The 12,167-nt window shown below is 37.9% G+C and overlaps 1 protein-coding gene across 1 annotated transcript in view; it reads left to right on the forward strand.

Moving 5' to 3' along the window:
- LOC106069823 (NADPH oxidase 5-like) overlaps positions 1 to 12,167 on the forward strand; it is a 39,002-nt gene that overhangs the window by 12,673 nt on the left and 14,162 nt on the right. The window contains exons 5-11 of the mRNA XM_056017610.1: positions 225 to 316; positions 923 to 1,041; positions 1,854 to 1,904; positions 6,389 to 6,557; positions 8,183 to 8,387; positions 9,208 to 9,303; positions 11,380 to 11,456. Coding sequence (XP_055873585.1) covers positions 225 to 316; positions 923 to 1,041; positions 1,854 to 1,904; positions 6,389 to 6,557; positions 8,183 to 8,387; positions 9,208 to 9,303; positions 11,380 to 11,456 — 809 coding nt within the window. The remainder of the gene's footprint in view (positions 1 to 224; positions 317 to 922; positions 1,042 to 1,853; positions 1,905 to 6,388; positions 6,558 to 8,182; positions 8,388 to 9,207; positions 9,304 to 11,379; positions 11,457 to 12,167) is intronic.

Raw genomic sequence — 12,167 nt, forward strand, 5'->3', positions numbered from 1 at the left:
TGTCAGATGTCTTTGACCAGCCTAACATTAGCCTGGCTACCAACGCTCTCACTCCCATGGTCTTATGTTCAAGCCTTGCACCAACATGTCATGGCTTTCTATGCAAGTGCCGAAGGCCTGGGTCTCATAAGCTCGAGAATTTGGTGTCAGAAGGAAAGTTGCGCTTAAATTATAAAAGACATGTTTAACATTGTTGTATTGTCTCGATGTTTATTCTTTCTCAGGCACAGGTAAAATAGGTAAAAGTGAGATCAATCAGGTGTTGAAGTCTTGCGTCATAGAAAGTAAATTACAGATGAGCGAGGACAACATACAGGTCAGTGCGTCAGCTTTTGAGAAATGTTAAAATTAGAAAATGGCTAACATCAGAAGTTAGATAAAATGTAGAAAAGTTATTAACAGCCAAAGGTCTGTATTTCAAAGGTCTATATTTTAAAGGTCCATATTTCAAATGTCTATATTTCAAAGGTCTTTATTTCTATACTGAGAGTATATGATTTTACAAAAAGGAGAAATCACGTATATGCTTACTGCATTTAATATACAAACCAACGAATCTCGTATAAATATTTCCTTTCAATTAAAGCAAAAATAACTTCTACGTTATAGAGAGATATACTTGTACGCGGAGCGTTCTTCTCCCTAGATATACTTTGAGTGTTTTTTTAAATCTTTTATATTTTGCTTAATATATTTTGCTTAATACATTTTGCTTGTTGTTATATTTTGCTTGTTATATTTTGCTTGGTATATTTTTCTTTGCTTGTTCCTTTGAACGTTCTTACTATCGCCCATCGCTTCAACAAGCTACTTTCACGTGTGAGGTGCTCTCTGTACTAAGCTCCTGTGTGGAAATGAGGCTCTTAGCTAGAGCCCGGGGTAAATCTTGAAGAAAAAAAAAAGATCTGAATATCTTCCCCAGGCTTTAACGGATGCACTGATCTCAGCAGCCGATAAAGACAAAGACGGGAAAATCTCATTTGAAGAGCTGAAAAGTTTAGTAGAAGCTCACCCAACGATCGCGAACAATCTGGCAGTAAGGTGAGTTTATATGTGAACAAACATTGCCAAGTTTACCTGGCACATTTGAAGCTGGACAATTAAGGGGCGTTTGACATTAAACTTTGAACAACACATTAAGATAAAAAAAAGTAGAACTCCCCTATCAAACCTTGCGATCTAAAAGGCAGATGATGTAAAGGTCATCGGTTTCTGTGGCTGTGTGTTAACGAGAATGTCATGTGGCCGGCACAACGACCAACCAAATTTACTTTTCCTCAACTGATGCCACATACCCATTAGAGATGTGTGGACTCAGAAGCGCCCTAAAGATCCCGAAATTAAAAAAACCCAGTCTTCGACAGAATTCGAACCCGGGACCTTCGGTTCAGAAGCCAAGCGCTTTACCACTCGTCCGATGTGCATCGACCCAAACACTATAGATGTATATTGTGGGCCAAAACTGTTTTAAGTCAACTAGTGATGACGTGATCATGATATTTTAACTCTTTATCTGTCGCACACTGACTGACAAAGTACGTGGTCATCTCCCCTTTTTAAAGTTAGAGCGGTCATCTCCCCTTCTTAGAGTTAGAGCGGTAATCTAACCTTCTTAGAGTTATAGCAGTCATCTCCCCTTCTTAGAGTTAGAGCGGTAATCTAACCTTCTTAGAGTTATAGCAGTCATCTCCCCTTCTTGGAATTAGAGTTTATAAGACATACTAGAACGAGATTGTGTCTAGTAATCAGCTTGTAGATTATTAGACAGTATACACAAATCGATTCTGCTTTGAAGAATGTTGCTCCCTGTTGTTCATTACTAAATGATTGTAAAATGTTATCTTCATTTGCAGTACCCTGATGTCGAATACTACAGCTGGAATCGAATACGACTTTACTGAGTAGTAAGTTATTTAGTTCAAGTTGTTTAGTTTGAATTACTTGCATGAACAAGTTGCATTTATGTTCTTAATTTATAATATTCAAAATTAGACAACTATATGAAGGATCCATGTTATAACATAGCACTAGTATCTAGCTGCATGGTCGTGCGGTATGCGCGCTGGATTGTCGTTCTGTCATCCCGAAGGTGGCTGGTTCATACCCTGCCCGCTGCCATCCCCCGTCGTCCTGCGGGAGGTTTGGACTAGGAAGTAAATTATCTTCAACTCTGAAGGAACATCCAAAACGTGTAAAACATTTGACAACAAAACATATACAATACAACTTCTTACAACAATATATATAGCTCGCGTGGTTCGATGTTAAAGACACTGAAATTCTCAACTTAGGGTTCACAAACTCCAGGAGGAGGGGGGTGCACATGACGCACCTGAAGAGAGTTCACAACTTAGAAAATTCAGTGACAGGAGACTTGGGAAGTCATCACGTATTGAAAGAAAATATACAAACATTTCTGTTTAATGACAAACATTTCTGTTTAATGACAAACATTTCTGTTTAATGACAAACATTTCTGTTTAATGACAAACATTTCTGTTTAACAACAAACATTGCTGTTTAATAACAAACGCTTCCTATACTTTAGTGTTGTCAACCTCAAACAGCCCAAGAGAGTTGACAACACTCATTGTGATAATCCACCAGATGATATCAAAATTAAATATCAATATTACACTACAGTGGATCCCTGAACACATTGGCATCATGGGAAATGAAAAGGCAGATAAGCTATCAAAGGCAGGTTCATCTATGGAACAACCAGATAGACCTGTTAATTACCTCACCCTAAGGTCAATGTTAGTCAACAATCATAAAGAGGAGTGGCTCAACCAATGGGCATCAGGAAACACAGGCAGAGCCATGTACAGAGAAATGACTACGCCTAACAAACTGGACAGTATTAACTTCCTCCCCCGCAAAGAACAATCTACAATCTTCCAACTAAGAACAGGACACACACCACTATTAAATTACCACCTGAACAAAATAAACTCCACACAACTACCCCTTTGCAGACATTGCGCCCACCCCTTTGAAACCGTAAACCATATCCTCTTTAAATGCCCCTCCCTAATCCACCTTAGGCAGACCCTACTTCCACTACAGCCCAACATAACCAACACCCTGTACGGCAGTGCTGAACAACTGAAGAAAACAGCACACTTTATTTCCTTGGCACAGTCTGCAAAAGAGCTCACAGCTCAGCAGCAATAAAGCTGGCTAGAAGAAGAAGAAGAAGAAGAACATTAGTTTTACGCTGGGATTCAGAATATAAAGCATAAAAGAAGTAGAACAACCCCCCCCCCCTCTCTCCGTAGTTAGAAGTAATTAGGATCATTTCATTCTTTCCTTTTGTTTACATCTGCATACATTATGAGTGAATGTACATCTATGCGTAAAAGTAAAGAAAAGTTCCTCCTTTGAGACCCTGCGCTCTATAGGGCAGCTGTTTCTATGACCCACGGTTATCTAGGGTGTCATGTGGGCAGCACAAAGACCAATCGCATTTACTTTCCCCAACTAATGTCAGGTACCCATTACCGCTGAGTAGACTCACCTGCGCCCAAAGATTCCGAAATTCAAAATTCCAGTCTTTACCAGGATTCGAACCCCGGTTCGGAAGCCAAGCGCTTTACTATTCAGCCACCTCGCCACCACATCTATGTGTCCATGTATATATGTGTGTGTATGTGTGACTGAGTATTTCATCTGTGTATTCATGTATGTATTGAGTGTTTATATGAATTGACTTATGCATATGTGCGTAAATGTGTATTTTTATGTGTTTGTGTATAAAATCAGTGAAATAATAAGTTTGGCTTATTTAAAGCTCACAAAATTCTTAACAACAGTTTTTGGGATAACTCCTGTATCATTCTGAATACAGTGTGAGAACTAGTGTATTAGCCACTGCTTAAAATAAATCATGACAACAATAATGACGTAATGAGATAAACAAAATGTATAAACATCAATATAGTTATTTATGTAAATAATCTTCTCCTTTTATAATTAGCTCCCCTCCTTCACGTTAAGGCATATAACTTTGTTTTGGAAACGTCATGGGTAATAATATGATCAAATTAACTGTAGCCCTCGGGTGTAAACAGAGGGGTGTGTTGGAAGAGAAAATAAGGTCTGAGAAAGAAAGGGAATGGGAGCTACATTAAAATGAGTACATAGAATATATTTATGCCTGGTTCACACTGAACATATGTTTTTGACCTTGTTAATGCCTGGTACACACGGTACTTGTGGGTGTTGTCACCTTGTTAATGACCTTTTTCCTTTTTTTTTTTCGTTCGGATTGAACTGCAGAGGAAAATCAGAGACAGATTTAATTAGTTTGAATTGAACTGTAATACATATAGTAACTTAAAACGATTGGCTGGTATGACAAGTTTACCTGGTCGTATGGTGTCACCACACACAACAAATCACAAACCATATGTCGAACACCACACTTTACTCACAACACTTCACAACTTAGTGCCGCATGCAGATTTGAAAAGGCCCGAATATATTTGAGATATGGGACCATTATTTTGGGCCCTCTTATAAGTTCAAGTATTATATTTCAGTGCTAAATATTTCGTTGAGACCTTAACGCATAGCTTGTGTTGCCTCTTGGTAAATCCGGCCCTGCATTTTTTATTGAGCAGTTCTTGTCATTCCTCTATGACTTCTGTCGCTCTTTAATGTCACATCACTAGCGAGGCTCGTCTATTCCTTTAAGTTGTCCTCCTTTCGTATCTCTTACACTATCAACAGACCTGGAGGCTTTCTAGTGGAACGTTCAAATGGTCATTTTAAATCTTATCTCTTTCTCTAAAGTTCAAGTGGTCATTTTAAATGTTGTATCTTTCTCTAAAGTTCAAGTGGTCAGTTTAAATCTTATATCTTTCTCTAAAGTTTAAGTGCAGTTTAAATGTTGTATCTTTCTCTAAAGTTCAAGTGGTCAGTTTAAAAGTTGTATCTTTCTATAAAGTTCAAGTGGTCAGTTTAAATGTTGTATCTTTCTCTAAAGCTCAAGTGGTCATTTTAAATCTGATATCATACTCTAATGTTCAAGTGGTCATTTGAAATCTTTCAAATGTCGACCGTCTTTCTCCTGGCAATGAGTTATTTGTCTACACTGCCCACAGGGAGCGACGTCACAGGTCAGTGATGAGGCCATCTGTAACGATTGGTGTTGGGTTAACTCGCGAACACCACGTCATCTTGTGTCTGTGTTCACGTGTGTGCATGTCATGGCGCATGTTTCTTTGAATAATGTTCCCATCTCGGTCTCTGTGACTTTCTTCAAAGTTGTCATCAGTAGGCTGGAAAGAGTTAACGACATAATCCGAATGTATTGACAGTAAGCTCTAATCTTTCTCTCTCTCTCTCTCTCTCTCTCTCTCTCTCGTACCAACAGTAAATTAGAAATAGAACATCCAAGTAGGTCTGAAATCGGGCCTGAGATTTTGTGATTGAGCTAGCCAGGGGCCATCCCGAATGTTTGATGGATGATTGAGGGGGAGGGGGGGAGGCTCCTTGCTTTACTAAAGTGACTCATCTCGAGTAGCTTACACTCTTGTGTCAGCGTGTAAAAATGTGTATATGTTGTGTGTACATTTTGTATGTGTATATGTTGTGTGTCTACATGTTGTATGTGTATATGCTCTGTGTGTCTACATGTTGTATGTGTATATGATCTGTGTGTATATGTTGTATGTAGATCTATACATTCGCTTAACCAGTTTTCCTTCTCGGTGTGATTTGGGGGGGGGGTGGAGAGGGGAAATGTCCCATTGTTTATTAATTAAACTTTCATTAGTTATTAAGAGAAAAACAATAGCTCTAAAATTTGTATAAAGAAGGTATAGACTTTTTATACAGAATTTAAATGTTTTTCTGGTTTTCTATTGATTTTTTTTTTTTTTTTTTTTTGCAGATTTTTACATGATTTCAAGGGGTTTTATTACGAAGGTGTTCATAGTTTTTAATGTAAAGTAAATTACAGCCTTTCTATCTAAGGGTCAGATGATGTAAGGGTCATCAGTTTCATTAAACCAAGGTTAATGAGGGTGTTAGGTTGCCAGCACAACGACCAACCGCCTTTACTTTTCCAAACTTATTTCAGGTATCCACTTGAGTTGGGTGGACTATGGCGCATACTAAAGATCTCGAAATTCAAAATTCCAATTTTAACCTAGATTTGAATCCTAAACCCCTCTGTTTAGAAGCCAAGTGCTTTACTACTCAGCCATATATAAACTTTAAAAAAAAAAAGCTATGATCATTTTTAAAAATTCCTCTTTAAAGTTCTATTCTTATCTTTTCGCAACTATCTCATAAACGTTTATGTGTATCTACTTTAACCATTCGTGTATCCTAGAACAAACAAATACTGAAATCCATACCACTTTATGTTTCTCCTTAGCTCTGGGGAGACGCCTCTGAAAAAACACAGGTGCTGCCGCCACTTCACCACCACCTACATCCAGAACAACCTCCAGAAGATCCTGTTTCTTGTGTTTTACCTGCTGGTCAACGCTGGACTGACGGCCATCAACGTCTGGCGATACTGGCACTACAACACCTGGTTGACGGTAAGTAGGGCTGTCCATGGGTAAGGGGGCCACGCTCTGGGCCCAGCCAGTGATATTGGGCAACCAAAACAAATTGTTAACGAATTTTAAAGTCTTTTTTTTTGTTGTTGTGGTTGTTTTATATCATTGCTCAGCGTTTTAAAATAAAGGCACATGCACAAATCTTACTAAGGTTGTACATACAGTGTCGTAGCTAGGGTGGGAGAGGGAGAGTCCGAATAGGAAGGTCCCACCCCCCGGGCATCTACTTGAGGGGGACCCTAAAATGAAAGCCCATATTTTTTTACATTAAATATCAAATATAATGTAATCTTGCTATTTACGTGGGGTCACAAATACTAGACAGCATTGATCTAGAACAGTGATACTCAGCCTAATTCAACCTGCGGGCCAAATTATTTCCGACACTCGTGTCGCGGGCCACATGACCGAAAAGGTACAAAAATGGAAAGAAACTGATCTGAAATATTTTTAATAGAAACTGTTGATCTAATACTTACTACTTACTGTACTTACATTAATTAATGGCATATCAGAAAGATTTTTTTTCGTCGGAAACGGCTTCATTTCTCTACTTAAATTGTGAGAAAAATTATAGGTAGCTAGCCAACGGCTCATTTTCTTGTCTCTTTTTGGTAAATATTCCCATCGATCCTCCAATTTCTAGGCGTAGTTTAAAAATTGTTTTAGTCGCGGCTTAAACAAAGGTCATTGTGCCAATCCATCAGAGTGCGCTAACGTAGTTAAGATACATTTCTCAACTTTTTCGTTTTGAAAAAAAAAAGGGGGGGGGTTTACTACTCTTCATGACGACGTTTCAGTGGGCCGTATGGAACCACGTTGCGGGACGGATCTGGCCCGCGGGCCGTATTTTTTGGGCATCACTGATCTAGAATCTAGATGATGTTATAAGATGCTGCACAGAACTCACGACGTGAAACGATATGAATTGAGATTTGTCCCGACTACAAACAACGGTATTATTCAAGAAAAGGGTCTTAATGATAATTTTTTTGTTAAATTTTACTTATATACTGTACCTATTTCTGGCAATTTCCGTTTAGACTTATATTTATTAAGTACATTATCGCATGTCATAACGTGGAATTTAAAAATGTTTGAGCCCTTCAAGAGGTCAAACCTCCCTAGCTACGCCACTGTGAACATAGTTTGGCATTCATGTTTTATTGATATTCGAATCGTTATATTTATATATATATATATATATATATATATATATATATATATATATATATATATATATATATATATATATATATATATATATATATATATATATATTTATATATATATATATATATATATATATATATATATATATATATTTATATATATATTCGAACTGTTCTTTATCTACATTCGAATTTTTTTTTATTCTTATAGTATTCTAAGAATATTATATCATATTTTATATATACTCGAATTCTGCTCTTTTTCGAAATTTATCTTTTTTATATTCGAATTATTTTATTGTTATTTTTATTAGAATCGTTTTCTATTTATATTCGAAACTATGAAGGCGATAGCTCTATAATTTACATTCAACTTTTGTTTCATCTTAACGCTGATTAAACTTTTTCCTTTCACCAATCCTTGACCCCCAGGTCGCACGTGGCTTCGGCATTTGCCTCGATTTCAACTGCACGTTCATCGTCGTCCTGATGCTGCGCCGCGTGATCACTTCCCTGAGAGCCACGCCCCTGGTCAAGGTTCTACCCTTCGATCAGCACATCATGTTCCACAAGATCTGTGGCTACCTGATAGCAATACAGAGCATAGGCCACACTGTCGCACACGTTGGAAACGCCCGTAAGTCATCCGTGTCATGTAGCTCTATCTCGATGGTGTATATGAATGGCAGGACATGTCATGTAGCACTATCTCGATGGTGTATCTCAATGACACGACATGTCATGTAGCACTATCACGATGGTGTATCTCAATGACACGACATGTCATGTAGCACAGTCTCGATGGTGTATCTCAATGACACGACATGTCATGTAGCACTATCTCGATGGTGTATCTCAATGACACGACATGTCATGTAGCACTGTCTCGATGGTGTATCTGAATGACACGACATGTCATGTAGCTCTATCTCGATGGTGTATCTGAATGACACGACATGTCATGTAGCACTATCTCGATGGTGTATCTCAATGACACGACATGTCATGTAGCACTATCTCGATGGTGTATCTGAATGACACGACATGTCACGTAGCACTATCTCGATGGTGTATCTGAATGACACGACATGTCATGTAGCACTATCTCGATGGTGTATCTCAATGACACGACATGTCATGTAGCACTATCTGGATGTTGTATCTCAATGACACGACATGTCATGTAGCACTATCTCGATGGTGTATCTCAATGACACGAAATGTCATGTAGCACTATCTGGATGTTGTATCTCAATGACACGACATTTTTAAGAGTAGCAATGTATTGGAGATTTTTTATTAAAATACTGGCCAATCAAAAATTAGAGTAATATGTACACCAGATACACCACAAAGCTATTTATTTCCTCCAAATATGAAGAGCTCCAATACTTTGGATTTCAATGTGTAACGAAACAAATTATTATTATGCTGGTATTTTTGTGTTTGTCTTGTAGTTATTGTCGCCGAGGACAAACACTTAACACTGATAGAAGTGGTATTCACAACAAAGGCCAACATTGGATGGATTGCTGGACTCGCCCCACTCACTGGTGAGTTTTCATATTTATTCAGGTCAAGGTGAGTACAACCTCATTCATTGCCTACACAAAGCTAAGTTAATTTGGTTTCTTAAAGAACAAAAGGCCTCTAACCAAACTACTACTGCGGTCTTAAAAGCTTTTTATCAGGTCCTGGCACCAATCCCAAAGACAGGAGGTAAAGGGGGGGGGGGGAATGCCCACTTTTTATCTGTTTTATCTTTCTAGCCCTCAAAGCTTCACTGCTCCAAAAGTATAACAAATTGTTTATCTCGTGACCTCCTACGAGTTCAAAGCCCAGTGGCTGTACTTCGCCTAAGGGGCTACAAATTCAGGGTCTAGTTGCTGTCTAGGCCGATGACTATAAACTTCTGCCTCTTCCCGGCAGATGGCTTCTCCACACCTACTGCATCAGTAAGCTCAGACCGGGTTTGCAAGGTTTATATTTCGCTATTCTTCATAAAAACCTAGTCTAGTTTTTACTAGTCGCGTCATTATCTTCAAAACTTCTCCTCTTTACGAAACAAACAACATATCCCTAATCGTGCTATAACAATCCTACTTTAAGGGATAAGCGCTGCCTTGTGTTTGTGTTAACGAAATTATTGCACTAAGATTAATTAAGGAGATGCTAGCGTTTGCATACATTGTCGTTATACATTGCTCAAAACTCTTTTAGAATGTGAAACATCAAATATAATGTTGCTTTTAGTTCAGGCATTCAAATTCAAAAGCAATGGCTATAAAAGCACGAGTGCTAGTTCTGTTGGGAAAAAAGACTTGAGTGTTTATTGACATTATTTAACTATATATTTATCTAATTTTTAAAAATATTTATTTTTATAATGAAATTTTAAAAGGGGAATAATCTAATGTTAACATAAGTAAAAATTGAGCAAAACAGATTTGTCCCCCTTTTTAAACCAACATCGGCTTTTTACTATCTTCGAATCACTAAGTTAAAAATACCTTTTTAAAAATGCTTATATAAGGGAAAGAACTGTTTATTAATAGCCATATATATATTTATATAGATTTATTTCCCTTTATCGTTATCAACCTAAATTAATTAATTACTGCTTATTAATTAATTGATTGGCTAATTCTTTGATTTATTCATATTTTAGTAAGAACTCTTTCTCTCCGTAATTATTTTTCCACGTTTCGATGGAATTCTTCATTTTGCTCATCAACACCACACTACCCTGTTATGACTGAGCCTCAACAGCTTTGTTGTTTGTTATCAGAAAATGTTTTATTTGGTGTAACATTAAAGGGGAATGTATGCTCTTTTTATGCAACACAAAATAAAGTTTATCAAAATGAAAAATTAATTTAATTTAATGAGGTCAAATCAACGTTGGTATCGTCAATTAGGAGATAAAGAGTTAAAATCTGTACCAGACAGAGTTAGCTGTAGTAAAACGTACGGCGGTGGGTGATCTAATCAACCCTCAAGTTGGAGACTCTGTTGTTTTAGGCAAAAATAAATTATTTGTAGGTCTTAATTTTATGTTAATCTTCTGTCCAAAGTTCTCAGTTGTCTGGTTGCTTCATCTCCGCGTTCCCACTTTGAAATTGTCCGCTGTACGCGACAATTTAGTGGCAAGGTCGTTTTAGCGCCACGGTTTTACATGTTTATTTGTCAAATGTTTATTCGTGTCGTAAGCTCCTTCAGATTTGAAGATAATGACATCCTAGCCCTAACCCTAACCCTAGCCCTAACCTTAACCTACCGCAGGACGAATGGCGGGGCTCGAACCCGGGACCCTCGACACCATCGATCGATGGTTCAAAGCTCAAAGCGCATACCTCACCACCAGGCATCCAACCAATTATGTGAAATCTTCCTTTTTCCTCTAAGTTCACTATAGTCTCAGAAAAATATGTTGTTCAATATTTCTCATCTGTTTGGAAAATTTAGACAAAAATAATTCCAAAATAAGGAGTCTAAAAATTATTAGCACCCTCCTTTTCTGTCGCCCCTGTAAATTGTTAGCACCCTCCTTTTCTGTCGCCCCTGTAATTTGTTGGCACCCTCCTTTTCTGACGCCCCTGTAAATCGATAGCTCCTATGTGTCTTTGCAGGTGTTGTGTTGTGCGTTGTGCTGCTGGTGATGGTGCTACTATCCCTCCCTGTGGTCAGAAGAAGTGGCTACTTTGAGGTCAGTTGCAGGTTTGGAACCTTAACTCATTGACATGGAATTCTCACTTCCATTTTAATTTGCAGCGAGGTCTTCGATCTAAGAACTAACAAGTGGATACATAGAATCTATAACGTCTTTGAAATGCTGGTTACGCCTAGTCCAGTGCTTCTCAACCTTCAACTTTGGTGGGGCCCTTCCTAGAAGAAACAGTTTCGTGTGCACCCCTCTTAGCCAACTAGAAGGTCTCTGTGAATGCTGTAATCCCCAGCATTAAGCTATTTGCTGACTTTGAGCAGCAGAAGTGCTATCTACAGTATTTCTACTAACATCTACATCATCATAGCCAAATGAGTGCAGGTCAAAGTGCATGTGTGTCGAGTCTGTGTTAGTCGCAAAAAAAAAAAAAGAGGTCATCAGAAAAGAAATTAAAAGAACTTTCTGAGAAAGACGATTAGAATTGCAATGGCAGAGACGTATTGACATTTTTTTTTCCTTCATGGGAATACTGTTGCAGACGCCTCTAAAAATGGTTTTAAATTGATCCATTATAAGATTAAAAGACCTCTCTTGATTTAATAATTATTTCTTTACGTTGATAACAAAGGAAAGGTCTCTAATGCTTTGTAAGCAACACTTAAGTGAAATGAAAATATAAATATTTTAGTTCCTTAAAAAAAAAAGACGGACTTTGACCTTTCCCGCGGTCTCTCCTGCACACACATACCTTTT

Source organism: Biomphalaria glabrata, chromosome 18 (assembly GCF_947242115.1).
Source record: "Biomphalaria glabrata chromosome 18, xgBioGlab47.1, whole genome shotgun sequence".
Lineage (NCBI taxonomy): Eukaryota > Metazoa > Mollusca > Gastropoda > Planorbidae > Biomphalaria > Biomphalaria glabrata.